This window comes from Poromitra crassiceps, assembly GCF_964638095.1.
Source record: "Poromitra crassiceps genome assembly, chromosome: 13".
NCBI lineage: Eukaryota > Metazoa > Chordata > Actinopteri > Beryciformes > Melamphaidae > Poromitra > Poromitra crassiceps.
In genome coordinates, this window is record NC_139644.1 from 2,910,854 (window position 1) to 2,937,585 (window position 26,732).

Genomic DNA, 26,732 nt, shown 5'->3' on the forward strand with positions numbered 1-26,732 from the left:
GATTACGATTCAAAATCGATTAATCGCACAGCCCTATGTGTAATATATTACTTTTTTGAGTAACGGACCCCAACTCTGGTCAGGATATGTAGTGTTAACGTTATTTGTTTTGCACCTTTAAATATTGGTAGTGATGTAGTGATAGCCTAGCTACTCCTTCAGTCGCCTGCCTCTGTGCTGTAGTAAATGTGCATTGCAGTGGCGCAGCCTAATGGGATCGCAGTGACTTTATAAATTAAACGTCTGCACGTGCCCCCCCCGAGTACCCGATTACTCGTTCATAATAGAAGGAGAGTACTCAAGTATTTAAATTACTTCAAATGCCCATCCATAGTTTCAACATTAACCGATTAATACTATCAGTTAAATGGTTAAAAAATGTTGCACGTGCCCTTTAACACGTGCCATGCCATGTGGGTGGGCAGCGCAAATGCAAGTAACAATTTCATGGGGTTGCATCAGTGGGGGAGTCATGTTGTTGTTGTTCCCCTGCATAGTGCATTAATCATTGTGGTTGATATTAAAACATTACTTTTTCTTCACTCACTCACTCATTCTCTCTCCCTCCCTCTCTTCACCTACATCATCCACACACACGCATACGCTCGCACTGAATGATGAAACGGTAGTTTTTACCGTGTTCCAAAGATGCAGGCATGAAGCGGTCTAATTGACGATTGAAAAGTACCAATTAACGTTAATCTTTACTGTCTAACACATGCAAGTTCGGAGAAATTGTTTCACAACGAGAGACGGATTGTTTGGAGGCTATGCAGTATGCACTGATTAAAACCCCAAACGTACTGGGAGCCTCTGATGCTCGCGTTTTGAAGGCCACCTCTTAACACTTTGAGTGCCACGGCCCTTGGGCAAAAGGTGCTGTACTGTGCCACATAGGCCGCAATGCATTTTAAAACAGTCATATAATTTCTTTAATAATTACTATGTAAACACTGAACACGCACAAATAACGATGAGACTCTCTTCTATCACCTGCAAAAAAAAGTTTATTGATCCCATTTTCCATTCTTTAGTTATGAGCCGGAGAAGATAGCTTGATTTGACCAAAAACAGCCCTTTTTTCTACGAGCTGAGATAATGACCCTTTTGTGAAAGGAAGCATTTCAAGCACATCATTGACTCATTGCTAATATTTTCTGATGTAATGCTGCAGCTGCCTGGGTCTGTTGTATGCTGTAGTGTCCTGCGTGCCCCACCTCCCCCCCTCCTCCTCCCCCCCCCCCCCCCCGTTGTGGGAGGAGTATCTCTCTGCTCTGCTCGGCTCTGCTGTGAGTGCGTTTGCTCTGCGTGTGCTCAGCACTGAAAAGTCCGCTAGATCCAGCTTTTTTACAGTCGCGTGTATGTCACCAGCTTCCAGTTGAGAACTCCACGGCTGATCATGCGAATGGGCTGTTGCAGCGGACAGGAGGTGCTCAATTGTGACAGCAGATTGGCTGCTGCAGGGGCACAGCTACGTTATGCTTCAATGAAGCAGCTGCATACGGACGGATGCGATGCGATTTTCTTTTCCCCAACGACTTCTTCTGTGTGTTTTACTTTACTTTCTCTCATCTGGAGTGCGCTGTCGCCACCTAAGGGTTCTGTAAAATAGGTTAGACACATTCAATAGCTCTCATATTGTAAGAGGCGATGTAAGAGGCATAGATCGACACCCCCCCCCGTCAAAAAAACAATTTCGAGTTATTGACGCCATTTGGCGTCGCTGGCAGCCTACGGTAAATTTCTAATGACGCCATATGGCGTCGCTGGCACTCAATGTGTTAAACGGCCGAAAGCGCACCAAGAGCGTTCTGATGCGCGTCAAAGTGCCTAGTTGATGCCCGTACTCCGAACCTGTTTCGATTTTGGAGCGTCAAATGAGGATCCAGCAGGGACCAAAGTGCTCTGAGCCCCCTCCCCCCTCTCTCTCCACGCAGCGACTTTCATCCCCGCCGCCATGGCCCATGTGCTCCGCAAACAAATCTCATGGCACTTTAAATAGCAAGCATGTCAAATATAACGCTACACTATAGCAAGACTGAGTGAGAATGCTCTTCTAAACACATCGGCTACTAATATATATGTCCCTGCATCTCATGATGAGATTAGATCGGTAAAAAGTTTGGACAGACTTAATTTTTTCACCCCCCCCCCCGGCCCCGCAGCACTGCATGATAGACAGGTAGGATGATTAATTACAGCCTCTGACTGACAGCTGCGCAAAACTGCGTTATAACAACTTTTTATTTATCGGTCATTGTGCCTGCCTACATATAAATTAGTGTCCTTTTCCCCAAAATACTGATGGTTCTGTGCTGTTGGTATGTATTCCATCTGATGCCTGCGTTTGGGGCAAACACTGACAGCTGCGTGCGGACTTGCTGCACTCGTACTTACTCATGTCATGTTGTGCAGCCGGACACACAGAGAGCATATAGCTGTAACAGCCCTCATCGTGGATGAAGAGAGAGGGGGAGAAGGGGGCAGAGAGAAGCAAACTATTTTTGCAAATCTCAAAAGCAGGTAAACCACTGTTAGATTAGTGAGAATGTTGTAAATGAGCGATGAGTGCATCAGTCCTGACAAATAAACAAATAAACATAAACAAAAAAATTTGCTTTTAACACATTGAGTGCCAGCCATTTTTTCATCCTGTAGGTAAGTTGTGCCAGTTTTTTTTTTGAGGATTCTGGCTCATTTTACAAGAGCCGAGGATTATTTTCTGTTAAGAATTCATGAACACCAATCATCTAAAAATAACTAATAGAATGTGTGCTTTCTCTGTCTAAAAGAGTTAGTTTGTAGAGTTAGTAGTTATGTAGATATTAGCCGTTGAGTAGGGATGTTCATCAATTATCGAAAATCGATAATCGATCGTTAAGGATTGGAATCGATCCTGTGGCATTTGGATCGATTTTTTAATTATTAATTTTTTTTTTTTTTTTTTTTTTTTTTTTTTTTGTGGACTAGGTTTGGGTGGAATTCGTTCCTCCTCGCCCCACTCCATTGCACAGCCGACTAACGTGAGGTGGAGCTTCATATAGTCTCTAGTTTTCTGGCTGGGCACGGGCCTTTGTGCCAACAAAACTGTTTTAAACATGGGAAATTCACACCGGCATGCGCCGGGGACAGCAGTGTTGGAGAGGAGACACATTGAAATAAAGAGTTCATTGAGGAGAACACGTTGTCTTTCGTATTTTCTGCCATAGGCATTCATTTTGTAAAAAAAAAAAAATGATTTTTTTTTTTTTTTTTTGAAAATATTGAAAATTTTCTAAGTATTAATAAAATCGATGATCGATAATTGATCGTTAATTTTCACCGATTATCGATTTTGGAAAATTTTCAAAATGAACATCCCTACCGTTGAGTACAGCATGGTTTCAGCGTCTGGAAATTTATTCAGAGATAAATGGCTTTTTGTGAAATTCGATAGAACAGTCACTTTAACCATTCATTTTTGGCATCAGTAAGACCGTCAGACATTCTAAACAATAGTTTTGAACAGTAATTTCCTCCATAACAACAGGAAACACCCCTCTCATTCAAACTCCTCCCTCCGTGTGTCTTCTCCTCCTTCCTCCTGGCTCTACAGCGGGCGTGTCAGAAGCGCATTGCTGCTGCCTGCCTGCCTGCGTGCCTGCCTGCCTGCTTGCCTGCGTGCGGACGCTCCTTGTGCGAGTCAAGATTGGCCGGGGAATGCGTGGGCGATGGGCAGATGTTGATTCTGGCCTTTCTGAGGTGTTTCAAAGTGTGTTTCACCTATAATCTATTTTGCAAATCGCTCTCCGCTCTCTGTGTGCTGCTGCCTGCGCGGCCGCTCTCGGGCAAGACAAGTCTGGAATGGATTACTGTAAAATCGCCTCGCCATTTCCTTGAATGGCTTGCTCCCGCGGCAGTTTTTTCTTTGATTTCGCTCGTCTGGGGGAGCACTGTCAACACTTAGTGGGTCGGTAAAATAGATTATACACATTCTCTTGCTCCAATAGTGATCTCGAAGATGTAAAAGTTGTTGATTGATGTCCCACCGTCAAAAAAAATAAATGTTTATGTAAGACGAGATATCTCGGCTCTGGCACTCAAGCGTTGGATTATGTAAGACGAGATATCTCGGCTATGGCACTTAACGTGTTAAAATTAGTTTCTGCTGGTTTTATTAGACTAATTCCGACACCTGCAGTAACATAATTCATTTGAGAATTGTGAGTATGGATTTCTTCCCTTCTGCAATGTGTGCAGCTCCTACGCAGTAGCCTATCGGAGGAATGTTTTTTTAGTGTGCTGGAAGATTCAACTTGTCTTTTCGTTTTGTTAGTGTTTTTTTCAGCTTGTAGATGTAAAAATAAACATAAAAAAAAGCATTTGGTGTGGTAATTGTTTAATGGGGCACAGACAGTCAAATAGCGCATTTTAATCTTCTTGGTTAACCGATCAATAATCGGCTAATGAGGGTTGGTTGTCGCTCTAGAAAAAAAATTATTTTCGACATCCCTAGTAGTTACGTGGCTGGGTTATTTGGAAGAGGGCCAAATTGGTGAGTAAACCAGTACAGGGGTCGACATTAACTTTGAAAAGTGGTTGCCAGGGTGGCAACCTGGCAGGAGCTTTTGGTTGCCCAAATAAAAATATGGTTGCCATTTTTAGTCGCTTTATATTTTGAGTACGGTAATTAAGATACTATGCAATCATAAGTCGGCTTAATAATAAAGATGTGACAGAAAAGTAAGTATAATAGCCTATAATATAGTATAATCGTATACTGTATGCTTGTAATTAGGGAATATTTTTATCTTATTACAGCACTAACCCAGCACATTTTTCTCTGTTGATTTTTTTAAATGACAGGGTAGGTTAGGACTAATAGTTGTTTTGCAGCTAAAGTGACTGCAGTCTTGTTTGATTTGCTGTTGGTTTTGTTGTAGCATGCAATATAGGCTATTATATTTCTATGTAATGAAATGCATATAAAAAACATTTGAAGTGGGATATATTACGAAGATGCATATAGATAATGTCGAAGACATACATTAGTTGTGTAAGCTCTAAAAGATGTTACATTTCTCTCTCTTTCCCTCTCTCCCTGTAGTGGTTGGTCTTGAGGGTAGAGCCACAATGTCAAGAACAGTCAAAATCTATTGAAAAAAGGAAGATTTAATAATTTGCTAAAAAGATAATATATTTTTACTAAACAAATTTTTACTAAACACACCGCACGTGCAGTGTCTACTGGGTTCCATCTGGTAATTACAGTGTTTCCCATACATAAAGGAATTTGTGGCGGGCTGCCACAATAATATTTTGACCGCCACAATAAGAAAACATTTTTTTTTTTTTTTTTTTTACAGTGCACCTGAACGCAACATGCAAGATATCCGCTGAATAAGTGTCCAATAAATGTTCATGTCATTCTGGCCAATACTTCTGTTATAGCATTTCAGTCTGGAATATGGAATATCTTTCAATAATCTATGATTTAGCTGCTAAATTGTCAAATACCGCCATCTGCTCGCTACCCAGGCACTTATGTATGTACTTAACCCAACTAACTTAACCTAACTAACTATCCGGTGTGCACAACACTGTCAGCCTAAACTCCGGCTGACACCCCAAAAACCTACAATCCGCTACAGAAAAATGTATATTGTTTGTTTATTAACTGGCCCCTCGCCTTCTATCATTTCACGAAAGTGGCAAAGCAAGTTGAGTATCCCTGACCTATAGGGAGAAATTTAGTTTGTCATTGTAAACCCACAGCACAGTAATGATGACATGTTCTTCATAGATCTAGCCTTTTAATTTTGCTCTTAAGCTTTCTCAAAGTACACCAAATTCATGCATTTTACTTTAAAATGTTTAAAAAAATCTAACGGGGGGGCATGCCCCCGCACCCCCCTAGGGGGTCTGCGGTCCCCCACCACAAATTCTCAAAATCCTGTGGGAAACACTCAATTAGCAACATCGTTCCGATTGTAACAGCAATGAAATGTCACATGCATGTCACTTACAAGTATTAAAAAAATATTTATTTGGTGCATATTTTGCTGTTTGCTCCTGTGCATATTTTTTTACATGTTAAAATGGGGTGGCCACTGTGGCAACCAAAGGCCAAGAAATGTTATTTTTTTGCGCGGGGCAACCAGGCATCGTTAATCGGGGCAACTGTAGCATCAGGGTTTCCTTTGTCCTGTAATTGCAGGACATTGTCCTGTAAAATTAATCAAAGTCCGGCAAATGAACATATGCAGGACACGTGTCCTGTAAATTATCTCCCGACGCAATTAATTAATTGTATTAAAATGGGATGCACACGCATTCACAGGCACACACATCCTTCTATTAAATAAATGAATATTATTCATGTTTTAATGACCTAATTATGTCATTCTTTATAGCCTAACCCTATATCAATTGTTTTTAAGCTCAATAAACACGGATTTAATGTGTGTCTGTCCAGAATTTATCCCACTTGTCCTGTACGGTAATTTGAAATCTTGCAGGACACGTCCTGCACCTGTTTTTCTTAGCAGAAACACTGTAGCATGACTCAATTTCCCCTCGGGGATCAATAAAGTTATTCTGATTCTGACAATTAATACATTATTTGATTGATTGTGCAGCCCTACTCTGTGGTCACTATGACAGTATTTTAGAGGGCTGTGAAGGTGATGCATGGTATCTCTGTGTGTGCGTGCGCGTGTGTGTGTGTGTGCGTTCATGCGTGCGTGTGTGCGTGTGCTTAGGCTGCAGTGTGGCAGGCTCTGAACCACTACGCCTACCTGGACGCTGTCTTCCTGGCTGAGAGACTCTACGCGGAGGGTAAGACCTGTCTGTCTGCCTGTTTGTCAGCCAGCCTCCCCCGGCTACAGGCACTCTATCGAGGCTGAAACGTGGCTCTGGTCCGGTGGTTGCTCGCTTCCTCTTCTAGCCTCTGTTGTCTGATTCAACAGCACCATATTCAGCCTTGTATCATGAAACTAGTTTTCTTCCAAATCCTACTAATATTATTATAATGTTAGTAGGATTTGGAAGAAAACTACAAATTACAGGGCCTGAAATTCACTTTGCAAACTAGGGGGAAATTCCCCCCATATGTTCTTCAGATGGGGGGATTTATAGACTTTGGGTCGGATTTATTCGGTCGCCAGTTAAAAGTTTTGGTCGTTTGAAATTTGAATTTAAATTAACATTAGGATTAGGGATGCAAGTGGCGACTCATTTCCCAGACGACAAGTCAATTCTTTTTAATTTAGAAAACACTCAACAGCTAAAACTCAGCGCAATTTAATCTATAAGGTTAAAAAATATTGCTTGATAATGTTTTTTCCTCTCTATCCTCCTTCTCTCTCTCTCTCTCTCTCTCTCTCTCAGTGCACTCAGAGGAGTCTCTCTACCTCTTGGCTACATGTTATTACCGGTCAGGGAAGCCTTATAAGGCCTACAGGCTGCTGAAGGCTCACAGCTGCTCAACACCGCAGGTTCGATTCCTGCTGGCCAAGTGCTGCGTCGAGCTCAGCAAGTAAGACAACACGCACACACACAATTTTGCACAAAATGTTGCCTACATTTGCAGGGATGCAAACTAGGCGCTTTTCGGCGCAATCCACTTTTTTCATCAATTTGGATGATTTCTGTTATTCTGGGTGGGGGGGGGGGGGGGGGGCTGGTTGTGTGACCGGCGAACCTAGAATTAACCAGTCAGAAGTCTCTATGCACGGCTATGTATGTCCCTCAAGAGTTGCCGTAGTAAGACAAGCATCCGCTGTTGACATCACATGTGGTCCTCGAGCGCTTCCTAAAGCCTGACTCTCGTTTGTTGTTTTACAACTTTTATTAACACAAGCCGTTTTCCCACATGCGCTTTGTACCGCTAAATGACCGGAACGTGGTCTAATGCCTGCATGTGGGAAAGTTGTCGTGCCGGTATAAGCGCGACCCCGTCGTCGCTGACATTTCACCAGTTTCGAGCCAGTCAGAAGAGCGGTATGCCACGATAGGCACACAAGTGAGAAACGGGTCCAGTCATTTTCCGCGACACCGGTCCTTCTCTCATCATGGGCGAGGTGTACACACGTTGCTTAACGTTCACTTCCAGCTTGCATCATCTAATCATTCGCGCACATCAAAGCAAACTACTTCCACATTTCGCTTCGTGCATTTCGTTGCTGTGCAATGAAAGCCACTTATCTCCAAATCGCCAACTTTTCAGGAAATGAAAAAAAACCGTGCTCTTAAAATACTGAACACCACGTTGTCATATTTGACACATGTCTTCATTGTAGACAGTTTATCGCTGAATGTGTCATTACATTATTAATATCTTACCTGAATAAGCTCAAATGCTGTTACAGTATTATCACACCGAGTCTGGAGCACTTTCTGCTGGCCAGTGGCCAGGCAGCAGCGTGTGGGAGCCTGCCTTTTAGAGCGCGAGCACGAGCCGCTGTGCTCCAGGCAGCGGGGACGCGCGGGCGGAGCGCTTCACTCTGCCAAGCCGGGGAGAGTGGCTCTGTCATGGGTTGAGCAGTCCCGGAGTAACGTGACATTATTCTTGTCAGAAACAACTTCGATTTGCATACTTTAAATGAGTTTGCAGCCCAAGGACAACCCGAAAACACCTTATTGATCTAAACCCGACCCCCCAAATAAGCTCCCCCCTCCCCCCGCCCCCCAACATACACGAAATTTCGCTGCTAGATTCTCACATGCGAGCGTGAAGGTGTGAAGGGAAATTCAGGGAAATGTCCGATATTGACTTACAGGTAATTTTCCGGTACGTATGTGGGAAAACGGCTAAAGTGTCAAGTAATCGGCGAACCCATCTAACGTTACAGCTCCTTTTATCTGGTTCAAACAATCATAATGTACAAACGCTAAACGTTTGTACATTATGATGAACGTTAAACACTTTGTGTCCGTGGTAATAGCAAAGGCTTATTGTGAGACTTTAGCCTCTGTTGTATTCACTGAATAAGTTGTGGCCAAAGAAGTGTTTGCAGTTGAAGCGTAATCGGGCATAACCTTACATTTACATAGTTAGCCTATAGGAAGTATTGTTTCTGATGTTTGTGTTTGGTATGTCTAATATCTGTGTTGAGGCCTCGATCTAGAAACTAGACTATAATAAACATTATTTACGGATGGGTTTTTATATAAAACAAAGAAAATATTTCGGAGTTAGCCTTTACTGCATTTTCTACCTGCTCTGAGCCCTGGATTATAACCAATCCAGTCTTTTTTACAAGTTTAAAAAGCTGCAATTTATTTGATGGCAACTGTTTTTTTGGCAGACACTTTTTGATAACATCAAACGAGGACACTACAGCGGCACACATAGTTACATATAACATGTCATGACACTAGAGCGGCACACATAGTTACATATAACATGTCATGACACTAGAGCCCACAGAGTTACATATAACATGTCATGACACTAGAGCCCACAGAGTTACATATAACATGTCATGACACTAGAGCCCACAGAGTTACATATAACATGTCATGACACTAGAGCGGCACACATAGTTACATATAACATGTCATGACACTAGAGCCCACAGAGTTACATATAACATGTCATGACACTAGAGCGGCACACATAGTTACATATAACATGTCATGACACTAGAGCCCACAGAGTTACATATAACATGTCATGACACTAGAGCCCACAGAGTTACATATAACATGTCATGACACTAGAGCCCACAGAGTTACATATAACATGTCATGACACTAGAGCCCACAGAGTTACATATAACATGTCATGACACTAGAGCCCACAGAGTTACATATAACATGTCATGACACTAGAGCGGCACACATAGTTACATATAACATGTAATGACACTAGAGCCCACAGAGTTACATATAACATGTCATGACACTAGAGCCCACAGAGTTACATATAACATGTCATGACACTAGAGCGGCACACATAGTTACATATAACATGTCATGACACTAGAGCGGCACACATAGTTACATATAACATGTCATGACACTAGAGCGGCACACATAGTTACATATAACATGTCATGACACTAGAGCCCACAGAGTTACATATAACATGTCATGACACTAGAGCGGCACACATAGTTACATATAACATGTCATGACACTAGAGCCCACAGAGTTACATATAACATGTCATGACACTAGAGCCCACAGAGTTACATATAACATGTCATGACACTAGAGCCCACAGAGTTACATATAACATGTCATGACACTAGAGCCCACAGAGTTACATATAACATGTCATGACACTAGAGCCCACAGAGTTACATATAACATGTCATGACACTAGAGCGGCCCACAGAGTTACATATAACATGTAATGACACTAGAGCCCACAGAGTTACATATAACATGTCATGACACTAGAGCGGCACACATAGTTACATATAACATGTCATGACACTAGAGCCCACAGAGTTACATATAACATGTCATGACACTAGAGCCCACAGAGTTACATATAACATGTCATGACACTAGAGCGGCCCACAGAGTTACATATAACATGTAATGACACTAGAGCCCACAGAGTTACATATAACATGTCATGACACTAGAGCGGCACACATAGTTACATATAACATGTCATGACACTAGAGCGGCCCACAGAGTTACATATAACATGTAATGACACTAGAGCGGCACACATAGTTACATATAACATGTAATGACACTAGAGCCCACAGAGTTACATATAACATGTCATGACACTAGAGCCCACAGAGTTACATATAACATGTCATGACACTAGAGCGGCACACATAGTTACATATAACATGTCATGACACTAGAGCGGCACACATAGTTACATATAACATGTCATGACACTAGAGCGGCACACATAGTTACATATAACATGTCATGACACTAGAGCCCACAGAGTTACATATAACATGTCATGACACTAGAGCCCACAGAGTTACATATAACATGTCATGACACTAGAGCGGCACACATAGTTACATATAACATGTCATGACACTAGAGCCCACAGAGTTACATATAACATGTCATGACACTAGAGCCCACAGAGTTACATATAACATGTCATGACACTAGAGCCCACAGAGTTACATATAACATGTCATGACACTAGAGCGGCACACATAGTTACATATAACATGTAATGACACTAGAGCCCACAGAGTTACATATAACATGTCATGACACTAGAGCCCACAGAGTTACATATAACATGTCATGACACTAGAGCCCACAGAGTTACATATAACATGTCATGACACTAGAGCCCACAGAGTTACATATAACATGTCATGACACTAGAGCGGCACACATAGTTACATATAACATGTAATGACACTAGAGCGGCCCACAGAGTTACATATAACATGTCATGACACTAGAGCCCACAGAGTTACATATAACATGTCATGACACTAGAGCCCACAGAGTTACATATAACATGTCATGACACTAGAGCGGCACACATAGTTACATATAACATGTCATGACACTAGAGCGGCACACATAGTTACATATAACATGTAATGACACTAGAGCGGCACACATAGTTACATATAACATGTCATGACACTAGAGCGGCACACATAGTTACATATAACATGTAATGACACTAGAGCGGCCCACAGAGTTACATATAACATGTAATGACACTAGAGCGGCACACATAGTTACATATAACATGTCATGACACTAGAGCGGCACACATAGTTACATATAACATGTAATGACACTAGAGCCCACAGAGTTACATATAACATGTCATGACACTAGAGCCCACAGAGTTACATATAACATGTCATGACACTAGAGCCCACAGAGTTACATATAACATGTCATGACACTAGAGCGGCCCACAGAGTTACATATAACATGTAATGACACTAGAGCCCACAGAGTTACATATAACATGTCATGACACTAGAGCCCACAGAGTTACATATAACATGTCATGACACTAGAGCGGCACACATAGTTACATATAACATGTCATGACACTAGAGCGGCACACATAGTTACATATAACATGTCATGACACTAGAGCGGCACACATAGTTACATATAACATGTCATGACACTAGAGCCCACAGAGTTACATATAACATGTCATGACACTAGAGCCCACAGAGTTACATATAACATGTCATGACACTAGAGCGGCACACATAGTTACATATAACATGTCATGACACTAGAGCCCACAGAGTTACATATAACATGTCATGACACTAGAGCGGCACACATAGTTACATATAACATGTCATGACACTAGAGCCCACAGAGTTACATATAACATGTAATGACACTAGAGCACACATAGTTACATATAACATGTCATGACACTAGAGCCCACAGAGTTACATATAACATGTCATGACACTAGAGCCCACAGAGTTACATATAACATGTCATGACACTAGAGCCCACAGAGTTACATATAACATGTAATGCATTTTCTACAAGCATGATGTATAGGGAGTAAGGTCACCAAAACACACATTGGATCATAAATTAAACCTATGTGGTTATGATTCACATATGCTCAAGTGCCTAATGGTTATTAGAGTTCACAGTATGTAGCCAAGCTGTGTGTAATGGCTCTGGCTCACTGTATAGAGGCCTAAAAGTCCCTCTTTGATGTTACCAGTATATATTACAAATCTGTGCACATGGTTTACTAATCCATGGGTACAGTTTAGGAGTAAATTGTAATAAAACCGTGCCCACTGAGCTACCATATTGTTTTTGTACCAGGTGACCCCTGGGGTGTTCCACAGTTCTCCTTTATAGATGAATAATGCTGCAGTTTGTTGAATATTCACTCATTCAGCACAGAAATGTGTCGGTTGCTTTCGTTGTTCTTGTCAATGGACAAGTTTTATAGAGAAATAGTGAAATAACTTGCAGTGGTGCAGTGTGCCGCCTGCCCCTCGGCGCGACACACCCCTCCCCACGGCACAACCCCTGCCGTACATCTCTCACTTTTTTCACCATACATGAGTTTGCATCACTGAATTTGGAGCGTTATTTAGCCTTATTTCTGACAAGCTAGCAGGACATGGTTGGTACCACTGGTCTGGATGCCTTAGGTCAGTGGTTCCCTGGGGTCACCTGAAATTTTTTTTTTTTTTTTTTTTACACCACACACAATTAAATATTACCGAAGATGATTAGGGTCACTTAATTTTTATTTGTTTTTTTGTTTGTTTTTGTTTAAAGTGATAAATCTCTAAGATTTCAGTTGTGTTATCTTGGGTGACACCTATGGTGGTGGGTGGTAATTGCAGGTGAGATCCAAACAGTGTAATGTCACATAATGTCACAATATACTGCAAAGGCTTCATCCAAATGGACATAGCCTCAATCAACATTGTGAGTGACTATTTTTTTAGATGAAAATCTTTTAGATTATAACTTTAAATCAGGATTCTAAGAATAAAGTCAGAATTCTGAGATTAAAGTCAAAATTCGAAGTTACTGTCAGAATTTTGAGAAAAAAATCAGATTTCTTTGGGATTAAAGTCAGAATTCTCAGATTAAAGTCAGAATTCTGCAGGGGAAAAGAAGCCTATGTGATGATGTCGCTGATGATATTATCGATGGTCTACCGGAATTTGACCAAAAAAGTTTGGGAACCCCTGCCTTAGGTCGTTTAGTTTCATATGTCTTGTCCTTCTGTCAGGCTGGCGGAGGGAGAACAGGTTCTGATTGGTGGGGTGCTGAATAAACAGAAGAGTCAGGATGACATCATCACAGAGTTTGGAGACTCCGCCTCCTTTACCCTGTCACTACTGGGACACATCTACTGGTAAAGTATATATATATACTGTATATATTTATGTATATAAATAAATATAAATATGTATGTAGAACGGTCAATCATAAAACAACATAAAGAATCATACACAAAGGATATAAACAGCATCTCTGGCCTGAGTCCCGTCAACTCTGATGGCCTTTCTTGATCCTCCTCGCGGCTGTTGGCCCTGCAGGAGACCATCATCGACTTGTATTGCTGCTGGCCTTGCTCATCCGGTCGTTCGTCATCGCCCTGGCCATTCATTGCCACCCAACAGTCCCCAATACCCGCTACTAGAGGTGCTCCGATCGATCGGCACGCAATCTGTATCGGCTGATTTTGACCTCAAATATGCGATCGGCTGATTGCAGATATTACTTTATTGTCGCCGATTGCATAGCCGATCATGCTGCACGTGAGAAACATGAGGCAGCCCATTTTCATATCTTCAATGTCTATCGTTTAACTTTCATATTGTGCTCCAACGTTTATATCATTGTGTAGCAAATCACACGCTTTGCTTTCGTCAGTGTGTTTTTTTTACTCACCTCCACACACCACACCAGACTGTCAACTGGCTTGTGTCTTTGAATCACACAAATCAGCTGGCGAGTAGAGCAGACTCAGCAGAGAGACGTTACCTCCAGTCCTCCCGCCTACCGAGGCATTTGCCTGGTGTTAAGTCTGCGTTTGATCCATATTTGCGTGTATCCTCGTAACCTTAATAGCTCCGGTTTGCTTTAGCTGCTTTAGCTTATAACTCTATAAAATAGTTTCCTTGAGTCAAAGTTATTTTTCTTGTGTAACAGGGAAATCCCGGAATGGAGTATTTTTGTTGAGTGAACTGAACTGCATTGAACTGGTAACATGGAAATCCCGAAGTGGAATATTTTTGTTCCTTTATAAACTGAACTGAGGGAACTGGACTGAACTACTAGCCATTTAGTTCAACACAGTCTTGTGCTCCAATTATCTCACACACAAAAAATCATGTAATAGACTGCTATAGCTGCTTAAAATAATAATAATCTGTAATCGGTGATTGGTCGAGCAGATATTTCTCATAGGCAATCGATGATCTGTGATCAGTGGCAAAAAGGTCATCGGAGCACCCCTAGTAATAATGAGTTGCCATGACGACCAGTTGGCGACCCACCCCCCACGGGTCTGTGACCCAAATTGGGTCCCGAACCATAGTTTGGGAAACACTGCCCAAGGGGCTGGGCAATAACGCTACATTCAGACAGAGTCCGACGAGACGCAGTGGTCCCCCTGCGCTCCATTCATAATCAATGGGGGTAGTCCGTCAGGCTCGGGCAGTAGGTGAAGCAGGCGGCTGTGTTGTGCGTTTTAGGAGCTGGTTTGGTTCCAAATATGGTTATCAATAATTATGAATTAATACTATCCATAAACGTATGAGATTTGGCCTGGCTGTATAAACTCAGTTAACACATTGAGTGCCAGCGACGCCATATGGCGTCATTAGAAATTTACCGTAGGCTGCCAGCGACGCCAAATGTCGTCAGTAACTCCAAATTGTTTTTTTGACGGGGGGGTGTCGATCTAAGCTTCTTACATCGCCTCTTACAATATTGTAGCTATTGGAGGTCTATAACCTATTTTACAAACCCCATTAGGTGGCGACAGCACTCTCCTGATAAGAGAAAGTGGAGCCAAACGAGCCAAACACACAGAAGAAGTCGCTGGGGAAAAAGGAAATCGCATCGCATCCGTCCGTATGCATCGACATGCATGAAGCCAAACGCCAGCTGTGCCCGCAGCAGCTGCATCCGCTGTCACAACTGAGCACCTCCGTGTCCTTCTGCGACAGCACATTCGCATAATCAGCCTTATTATTTTCAACTGGAAGCATTGTGGCCCGTGACAAACACACGCGGAACCAAAAAGCTGGATGTCGCGCACCATTCACTGTGTGTGCAGCAGCAGAGAGCCACCAGACACATAAGACACACCCAGGAGGAGGCATGTGCAGTTGAGGGGGGGGGGGGCACGCAGAGCACGCAGAGCAGCATACACTTCACCCAGACAGACCCAGACATCAGAAAATTAGCTTCAGAGTCAGTGATGTGCTTGAAATGTTTAATTTCACAAAAGGCTCATTATCTCAGCTCGTAGAAAAAAATGTCTGTTTTTGGTTCAATCAAGCTATCTTCTCCGGCTCATAACTAAAGAACGGAAAATGGGATCAATAAACTTTTTTTTGCAGGTGATAGAAGAGAGTCTCATCATTATTTGTGCGTGTTCAGTGTTTACATAGTAATTATTAAAGAAATTATATGACTGTTTTAAAATGCATTGCGGCCTATGTGGCACAGCAAGCAACCTTTTGCCCAAGGGCCGTGGCACTCAAAGTGTTAAGATGATTTCCATAATGGCTAATCATGGAAAGCGAAACCATCTTACCTGAGTTTATACAGCCTGCACAGAATCATTCTTAATAGCATATGCCGACAAAACGGTCTCACTGCACAGCCCTGAACCAAATGAAACTATGAAATTCATTTATGGGTTACATAAACTGTATGTCTCTCTGTCTCCCTGTCGTCTTTCTCTCTCCTTGTCTGTCTCTGTGAGCAGTAAGACAGATCGTGTTGCTAAAGGTGCAGAGTGTTTTCAGAGGAGTTTAACTCTCAATCCCTTCCTCTGGTCGCCTTTCCAGAACCTCTGCCATCTAGGTAAGAAACACACGCACTTACACATCTACACACACCCGCATACACACATGCGCAGGCACAGCTGATAAAGGCTTTAAGATTAAATCTGATCTGAATCAAACCCGTTTCCATGGTTACCACGTTTTGTTTTCATGGTAACCACTAGGGATGCACCGATACCACTTTTTTGTAGACGAGGTATGAGTACTTGGGTACTTGCCGATACCAAATACCGATATTGAGTATTTAATTAGTGGTGGCTAACATTGATGGTAACTATAGTTGCTATCGGACTTAGCTGTGATAAAAGCACATGCTACTCCAGGGGTTCCCAACCTTTTTTGGCTTGTGACGCGATTTTTGACGTCACAAAAATCTAGGAGACATAGACATTCAAATTCCGGTACACCATCGATAATATCAGCGACATCATCAGTGATGTCACATATAGTATGCTTCTTTCCCCCTCAAAATTCTGACTTTAATCTGATAATTCTCTTTAATCTCAAATCTTCTGACTTTATTTTCAGAATTCTGACTTTATTCTCAGAATCCTGATTTAATTAAAGTCACTATCTATCTGATAGTGAGCCCATTGACAGTTTGGATCTCACCTGCAATTACCACTCATCGCCATAGGTGTCACCCAAGAGAACAAAACTGAAAGCATGAATCGTCTAGAATCAGGAAATGCTAGCAGGTAGAAATGGGTTTTCAGGTTTGATTTGAAGGCCTCTATCGAGGGGTCGAGCCTGATAGAGGTGGGGATGCTGTTCCACAGGACAGGGGCTGCGGCAGCAAAGGCACGGCACGGTATATGGCAAGTTGGATGAGGGAATGACGTGGAGAAATCTTGCATTGTGATTACATGAGCGTGAGAGCGGGGCGTTTGTCCTGACTATTGTGCTGTGCTCTCTTTTAACGCAAGTTAGACAAGCCACACACACACATGGGAGAAAAATAATTCAATTTCTAGTTCGCCACTGAATGGCCAAATTGATATAACTTTCAACCATTTTGAGCAACGCTGTTTCCATACAGGCCACCAGCGTTGGCTAGTTGTTGATATTTATAAAGATATTGCAGCTCTCATATAAATTATTTTCGAGGCGGTGGGCAAACTGTAATGGCGTCGATTTCCGGAAAAAATTCCTGAGCTGAGCACAGCCAAAGAGTCTAGTATAGACAGGAGGATACGTCATTTCTTGGTTTTTCCCATAGGTTTTTTCAAATCAAGCAGCATGCCGTTTTGTTATATATCTGGTTGGTAAGTTCCCCTTTAAAGTAATGGTGTCATAATGTTGCATAATGTTATGTGAGGCTGAGCGAGACAGAGCCAGTGAGTGCAGTGTTGTGAGCGCACTGATTGAGTGAGCAGGGAGGGGAGGGGCTGCCTGACTGGAGGAGAAAGGACTGTATGCAGAGTATTTTATTCACCTTATTCTTTGTCCATATAAGGACGCTTCTGCATGATGTCATTTTGTAATCGTCTTTCCGTTTTAGACACGGAAGTAGGGTTGCACGGTATACCGGTATTAGTATGGTACCGCGGTTCCCTGCCGTTAAAAAGGATACTATACCACGTTAATTTAGTACCGATACTTAAAAAAATGTCATGGGTTGCGTCAGTGTGCGACCGTGGTGTTTGTTAGCGGAGGAGAGAGACACAGCGGCATTACAGTTGAGAGCCTGTCTCCCACCTCACGTGAAGGCAACACAGCCTTGCCTTGAACCAATGGTGACTCGTGAAAAGTGAAAAAAAGCTCGTCTCTGACTCTGTCTGCTTCATGTGGGGGCGTGTCGACTTTCCTCTCTTCCCTCTCTGCTCGCTCTCTGGCCACAGTCATTCAGTCCTCACTACAGCACCCCGACACACAGGACAGACGCAGCGAAAATGGCAGCGGCTTCTTCTAGTCTTGCAAGCCGACCAACGCTTGTAGAAAAAGCAGATGCACGAAGCGAAATATGGAAATATTTTGCTTACGTTGCCGACAGCGAAGGCAAGCCCGTGGACACATCCAAACCAGTGTGTAAAAGGTGCTTCAACGTGACGCAAGCGAAAGGATCAAACACTGATCGAACCTGGCTAAACATCTTGCCGACAGGCACCCCGACCTGTTCAAAGAGTTTAAAGACCGACAGGTTAGCGAACGTGAACGATAAACATACATGCCCTCAAATAAGTCCAACGAGTATTGTGTGACAAGCGAACTTGTTTCACTGAAAAAGTTCGCTTGTCACAATAGCCTACTCGTTTACAGTGAAACACGAGGCAATGTGCTGGAGCACAGATCTCTGCCAAGGAGAAAGTCATGACATGTAACGTTTAGGGGAGGGGACATCAGATGACTGCATACCATGTACAATATTTAATAACACTATGGTCCTCAATGCCAGTGTTATTAAAGCTTTTACATGGTAAGCAGTCATCTGATCTCACCTATCCTAATATTTACAATAATCCCAATTATTAATGATATACGAATTCATTGTAAAAAACACCTAGCCTACACGTATGGGGGGGGGGGGGGGGGGGCTGGGAATACACCACATAATAAGCCTACATTTATGTGTGAAAATAATATATATTACTAGATTAACCATAAATCAGGCACTTCATGTTAATGAAGCTTAGGAGCTGCAAGTACAGAGTACTTTTTTTGGATCAAACAAATAGCTATAATAGTGTAGCAGCTGTGTGAAAATATATTTTATTTATATTATTTATAAGTTTAAACGGTTGACATTCCTTTAAAATATGTTTACAGGAGAGATTATGTTAATTTTACACTAGATAATAAAAGTTCTAACATGTTCAGCGCCACACGTGGTGGCAGTACTACCAGCATGTAGTAAAATGACTACATGGCTGTGCATTACCTTGTTAAATCAATAAAATAAGTTTTAAGTTCCATGTTTTGTCCCCTCTATTTATTCCAATACTTTTCCTGATGTTTTAGTTTTTTGCCGTGGTATCGTTTCAGTATCGGTATCGAGATACTTAGGCAGGTATCGGTATCTAACTCATAATTTTGGTATCGTGACATCCCTACACGGAAGTAGATTACGCCTACCGTAGTTTTAGACTTGCCAAAAAACTGTTTTCAAGCAAAAAAACTAACTGTTTTAAAGTTTTAATATTTTTTCGGGTGAGAACATAACATTCCAAATATGTGACCAGTTTATCAGAATAACGCCTATTTGGAAATGTTTAACGAGCAGCGAGGACTGAGAGCGCTGGCTGTGCTGACCGGTCGGACTAGCTATCTGTCAAACCCCACTGTAGGCTACTGGCAGTGAGAAAACACTGTCGACGTTCTTTTGTAATTAACGTTAAATGCCGACTGGGTACAGCCATCGCCTCCTTGCAGCAGTAACTCTATGAGCATGTAACTGAAGTTGGCCGCAGTGTAGCTTCTGAATGTTGACAAACGTCATTCATAGTGACGTTTTGTTTTGAAATTGGTCGCCAACTAGCGCTGAACCGGAAGAACAAATACAATTTCATCTAACTAGAGAGAAAAAGTAGTCTAGAGAGAAAGTCTAGAGAGTCTAGAGAGAAAGTCTCTAGAGAGAAAAAGTAGGCGTGGTGAATAGACCGACAAGCGTAACCACTCAAAACTGTCCTCGGTGGTTAACCTGGCATCCCTACCAAGCTTGTATTGGTGACGACCTTGACGGCTGTGTCAGACTGAGAGCAGTTAAATAAAAAATCTGGATCGTGAGAACTGCTGAGCTCTGGGCGCATGATTCAGTTCAGTTCAGTTATTCACCTTATGTAGCCACGCCCATTTGACCCTGTTGTGTGGCCGTATCAAAACTTCTGGCTAAAAATAATAATAAAATAAAATAAAAAATGGCTGCGCTGCTCCAATATATCATCTAACTCTGAATTAACTAATCATTTAGCCAATTGTATGTAACATACCACATAAAAGCAAACGGCAATGTCTAAGAATGCAACGCCATGTAACTGGCTCGTTAAATCACGCATTCCAGGGAATTACGTTAAAGTCTGCGGGTCTTATTGACGTTAAGTGGCTCGCGCTGCCTCGGAGGAGAGAAAACCATCTGAAGCTTTCTTTGTTGGAGTCCAGGTATGTTTTACAATAAAGTGCTCGTCATTATCGACGATAATGTTATCTGACCTGGCTAACAGTGGATACTCGCTTGCTTGCTGTGTACCGAGCTCAAAGTAGTAGGCTACGTTCTTTATTTTACCCCCTGCACTGTCCGCTCCAAAAACAACTCTCTTATTTTGCGCCGTGACCGCCGGAAGTGTTAAAAGGACCCGGAAGAATTTGGCCCACTGTAAGGTCTGAACATAAGGTGAATACATTAACATTAAAAGAGACATTACAAGTGTTACAAATTAAATCTGGCCTGACTCAGTTAAAAACTGGTTTTCAGCAGCACATAGAACAAAACACAATCAGTTTCACTCCATACAATCAGGCAATCATAGTCTCATATCGATCGCAGGCCCCTGAATCGAATCACTAACGTATGGTGGCTGTGTAGTGTGTATGGTTGTGATATCAGAAAATACCTTAGTTATTGTTGTCCAAAGATTCAATATATAATATAATATCGTATCGTGATTAGGGCTGGGTATTGGCAAGGACCTCACAATACGATACGTATCACGATACATTGCGATACAATACATATTGCAATATATTGCAATACTGTACATAATTTACTGAAAATTTTAAAATTGAGCTAAAAATACAACATGCTGTGTACCACCCAGGTAGTGTAATAATATGTACATCACTTTATATTGACAACTTAGTGGACAAATTTAGTCAAAGCTACTGAGTGTTGAGTGTCTTACTGAACGCACTGAAATAAAAAGTATTGTTATTGTGTCACTGAACACATGGATGTGCAAAAAAATCGATATGGCGATATCATTTTCAGAAATATCGATACAGTATTGCGGAAAAAAGTATTGCGATATATTGCCGTATCGATTTTATTGCACAGCCCTAATCGTGATTAAACTTGTGCGGGGGAAAAACAAAAAACAAAACTACTAATGCTACATGTTACTTATTCCTTCTCTAACTACTTCCTACATGGTGCTAGTCTATCAAAATATCTTAGCTGTCATTGATTGTGTTGCATAGTTGTTTTCTGTACAGTTGACAACTAATTGTGATATTGTAATTCGCTTTGCACAAAAATTACGTAATGTAATGATTCCCTGTGTGTGTGTGTGTGTGTGTGTGTGTGTGTGTGTGTGTGTGTGTGTGTGTGTGTGTGTGTGTGTGTGTGTGTGTGTCTCCAGGAGAGAAGCCAGATCCAGACCAGGTCTTTAGGTTGTCTTCTCTTCAGAACTTTTCTGTAGCTCCACCCCTTCCTCCTGTTAGCCCCGCCCAGAACGCCTCACACCGCCTAGACACCGCCCTCATGGAGACGCCACAGGACACACTGGTAAACAAACCAAAGGCACCCCAAACACTGCCACTGTCGCCTCACAGCAAGAAGGTCTTGGTTTCAATTCCCACCTGGGGGTGCTGAGGGTGTGTCCCCATTCCTATGTCCTCAGTGCCTCCTGCCCAGGTGGGCTCGTCAAAAAGGGCCTTTCTGTGTGGAGTTTTGCTTGTCTTCCCCATGCTCCCGCAGGTTTTTTCCTCCAGTGCCACACACACACACTTTAACTGTTTTCAGTTAGGTAATCTGATTATATCGGGGCCAAACTACGGCCAAACTACGGCCCGCGGGCCAACTGCGGCCCGCTGCCCGTTTTTAAGTGGCCCACCAAGAATGTATTAAAAAAAAAAAAAAAAAAATGTTTTTGCTAAAAACGTTTTTCTGTTTTAAAGTTTAAAACGGAAAACGAAAATGGGGAAAAAAACGGAAAAACAAAAAAATAAAGAAAAGGAAACCATTTCGTTTTTTCAATTTAAAACCATTGAAAATGGGTTATACTTGAGTACCCTGACCTGGTCTATTTATTTTTAAATATTTTTAATACTGAATGAATGTTTAACACGTTCACTGCCGTGGACGAGTTAACTCGTCAAACAGAAACCAACGGTTGACTGCCGTCGACGAGTTAACTCGTCAAATTTTTTTATTTATTTTTTTGACGGTGGGACGTGGATCAAAGCCCCCTACATCTCCTATAAAAATATGGGAGCCACCGAACGTGTACAACCCATTCCACCGACCCACTAAGTGGCGACAGTGCTCTCCAGACTAGAGAAAGCCGAGCAAAAACAGCAGGAAAAAGCGTGAGGAAACCATTCTCATGAGAATGGTTTGGCGAAAACGCTTTCGCGCTGGGAACTGGCGCACAACGGTGGGGGATTCCAAAAATAGACTCTGGGTGTGCAACACACTTTGAAACACGCAGCAGAAAGCCCAGAATCGCACGCAGCTTCATCCCAGCTCACAACCGAAACCCCAGAAACGAGCGAGCCCGATCCAGACCCGCCCGACGAGCGGCCGCCAGGCAGCACAGACAGGCAGCAGAGACTCGCCTGTGACACACGCTGCAGAGCCACCAGAGACACACCCACGGAGGGAGGAGTTTGCAGGAGAGGGGGGTGGGGGTGCTGTTATATTGGAGGAAATTATCGCATGCAGCTTCATCCCAGCTCACAACCGAAACCCCAGAAACGAACGAGCCCGATCCAGACTTGCCCGACGAGCGGCCGCCAGGCAGCACAGACAGGCAGCAGAGACTCGCCTGTGACACACGCTGCAGAGCCACCAGAGACACACCCACGGAGGGAGGCGTTTGCAGGAGAGGGGGGTGGGGGTGCTGTTATATTGGAGGAAATTACTGTTCAGAACTATTGTTTAGATGTCTGATGTCTCACTGATGCCAAAAATAAATGGTTAAAGTGACTGTTCTCAGAACAAAAAGGGAAGCACGCACATCTCCGTGAAAATTTACAGGTGCTGGACTCAAAAATACACACCATAAAAGAAGAGGAAGTCCGCACACTGTTGAAGCTCCAGCGACCACAAGTTTAATTAAAGCTTAGATACAACGTTTCGACCCCTTCGGGTCTTCATCAGGTACCTGATGAAGACCCGAAGAGCTTCAACAGTGTGCGGACTTCCTCTTCTTTTATAAAGTGACTGTTCTGCTTGTTCGAATTTCACAAAAATGCATTTATCTCAGCTTTCCTTCTCAGACGCTGAAACCATGCTGTATTCAACTGCTAATGCCTACATAACAGAACATGATAAAAACTAACTCTTTTAGACAGAGAAAGCACACATTCTATTAGTTCTTTTGAGATATTTTGTGTTCACAAAGTCCTAGCAGAAAATAATCCTCGGCTCTTGAAAGATGAGTCAGAATCCTAAAAAAAAACCTTGGCAGAAGCTACCTACTGTATTGGATAAACTGTTGGCAGTGAATGTGTTAATACTAATGTTATGTTAAATTATCTCTGTCTTATTAACCTGTTGGCACAGGAAAAGAAAATTTGAAAACATACAGAAATACCCATTGTAATAGTTGAGCACATCAATAAACTATGTGTCATATATTTATTTAGGTAGAAATAAAAATTTTGATGGCAGGGGTTTTCTGGTCCAATTTTTTTTGCCGCGAAAACTGCCGCGCTTAACACGTTCACTGCCGTCGACGAGATATCTCGGCAAAAAAAATCCAACGGTTGACTGCCGTCGACGAGTTATCTCGTAAAAAAAAAAAAAAAAAAAATTGACGGTGGGACGTGGATCAAACCATTTTACATCTCCTATAAAAATATGGGAGCTATTGAATGTGTATAACCTATTTTACCGACCCACTAAGTGGCGACAGTGCTCTCCAGACGAGAGAAAGCCAAGAAAAAACAGCAGCGTGAGGAAGCCATTCTCATGAAAATGGATTGGCGAAAACGCTTTCGCTTTCGCGCTGGGAGCTGGCGGTGGGGGATTGCAAATTTGCATAATAGATTATGGGTGCAACACACTTTGAAACACCAGCAGAAAGCCCAGAATCGCACGCAGCTTCATTCCAGCTGAGCTCACAACCGAAAACCCAGAAACGAACGAGCCCCATCCAGACTCGCCCAAAGAGCGGCCGCCAGCAGCCAGGCAGCACAGACAGCAGAAACTCGCTTGTGACACGCCCGCTGCAGAGCCACGGAGGGAGGAGGAGAACACACACGGAGGGAGGAGTTTGAAGGAGAGGGGGGTGGGGGTTAGCCTGGTAAACCGCCCGTCACGTGAACTCACATTTCATTTGGTTCTCCGTGACGGTCTGGACCCGCACAGGCAGTTTAAGATGATTGGTCGAGCCATGCCGGGCCGACGAATCAGCGGCGGCCGTAGGCGGGCAGGCTCGTCTGGGCAAGTAGTGGGTACATGGTCTTTGTAGTTCTTTTCACTCGTCAACATCGCGGAAGTGACAGGCAGTCTGAATGAAATTGAATGTAATGTTCCCAATTCTATGTATTAAATTCTAAAAAACGACCCTCAACATTTGGGAAGGCTAAGCCACACAACTAGTTCGTTATAATCTAACTAAATGCTTCGAAGGTGACTTTACGACCGCGAGGACTCAATCAATGAATACCACGGAGATCATCCACAGGCACCTTCCGCGATCTGATTGGTTGAAGTTAACACCCACCAGCGGTGATAGACAGATGGGTCATCCAATCACCTGCCAAGTAGCTTGGACAAAGTGCCCGCCTCCGTCAGCGGGTCTGGTGACTTCAAACCCAGATCGACTGGTTTAGTGAAACCTATGTGGAGCTATACCGTCCATCTGGCAGCGTCAGGTTAGGTGGGGGTGGTGTTATGGAGGAAATTACTGTTCAGAACTATTGTTTAGATGTCTGATGTGTTACTGATGCCAAAAATAAATGGTTAAAGTGACTGTTCTATCGAATTTCACAAAAAGGCATTTATCTTAACTTTCTTTTTCAGATGCTGAAACCATGCTGTATTCAACTGCTAATGCCTACATAACTACTAACTCTACAAACTAACTCTTTTAGACAGAGAAAGCACACATTCTATTAGTTCTTTTGAGATATTTTGTGTTCACAAATTCCTAGCAGAAAATAATCCTCGGCTCTTGAAAGATGAGCCAGAATCCTCAGAAAAACCCTTGGCAGAAGCTACCTACAGTAAAAACTGTTGGCAGTGAATGTGTTAATATTGTTTGGCCCGCGACTCCTTATATTTTTCTGTATGCGGCCCACAACCAAAAAAGTTTGGCCACCCCTGGATCACATGGTTTAAATCTTTTCTCTTCAGGAGTTGAATCGTTTGAATCTAGAATCATCCAATGGGAAGCTGACCTCTGATTCTTCGGTTTCCTACATTGACTCCTCCCTCATCTCGCCGGATACCGGCTCCCTTTTGGCCAACACAGTTTCCATTGGATCAGCTGGCTCCCTATTGGCCAAACAGAACAAACCTAAGAGTGGGCGGAGCTTACTGGGAGGACCAGCTGCACTCAGTCCACTAACACCCAGGTACATGCACACGCACACACACACACACACACATGTACGTACTGGCGCACACACGCACACACACACACACACACACACACACACACTCTTTGGGGAAGCTTTGTTTGTTTGCTAAGTTACGTAATATGCTGTTTAACATTAGCCCTCGTTCACACCATACGCCGAAGCTACGCTGAAGCTACCCAGTGTGGAGGCAGCTTAATTTCAGCGTCCTTGTTAACAGGCGAGACCGATCACACCAGCCGCACATCACGCGGAAGCTACACTGCAGCGGTAGTTTCAGCTTCTGTTCTATTTTCCAAGCGAGCAGCCAGGCATGAAGTCAATGCAATGCCAACAACAATAACAACACAAAACTTAAGGCACACCCACTTTCAATCTAAACCCCGCTCCACTTTTGATTTAAGCCACACCTCCGAGTACAGATACAGATGATGGTGTAGTCCAGGGGTTCCCACCCTGTTTTTTTTGCTTGTGACCTGTCTTTGACGTCACAAAAATCGAGGGACCCAAGACATTCAAATTCCGGTACAACATCGATAATATCATCAGTGACATCGTCTATGATGTTACATGTAACGGTATGCTTCTTTTCCCCCTCGGATTTCTGACTTTAATCTGAGTATTCTGACTTTAATCTCAACATTCTGACTTTTTCCCCTCAAAATTCGGACCGTAAACTCGTAATTTTGTCCTTAATCTCAGAATCCGTACTTATTTTTTTCAGAATTCTGACATTAAACTCAGAATTCTAACTTTATTTTGAGAATTCTGACTTTATTTTGAGAATTCTGACTT

The 26,732-nt window shown here is 42.7% G+C and overlaps 1 protein-coding gene across 2 annotated transcripts in view; it reads left to right on the plus strand.

Moving 5' to 3' along the window:
• cdc27 (cell division cycle 27) overlaps positions 1-26,732 on the plus strand; it is an 89,367-nt gene that overhangs the window by 7,706 nt on the left and 54,929 nt on the right. For both annotated transcript variants that reach the window (XM_083649420.1, XM_083649421.1), the window contains exons 2-7: positions 6,741-6,816; positions 7,369-7,516; positions 13,685-13,810; positions 16,400-16,497; positions 21,770-21,915; positions 25,714-25,934. In XM_083649420.1, the coding sequence (XP_083505546.1) occupies positions 6,741-6,816; positions 7,369-7,516; positions 13,685-13,810; positions 16,400-16,497; positions 21,770-21,915; positions 25,714-25,934 (815 nt within the window). The remainder of the gene's footprint in view (positions 1-6,740; positions 6,817-7,368; positions 7,517-13,684; positions 13,811-16,399; positions 16,498-21,769; positions 21,916-25,713; positions 25,935-26,732) is intronic.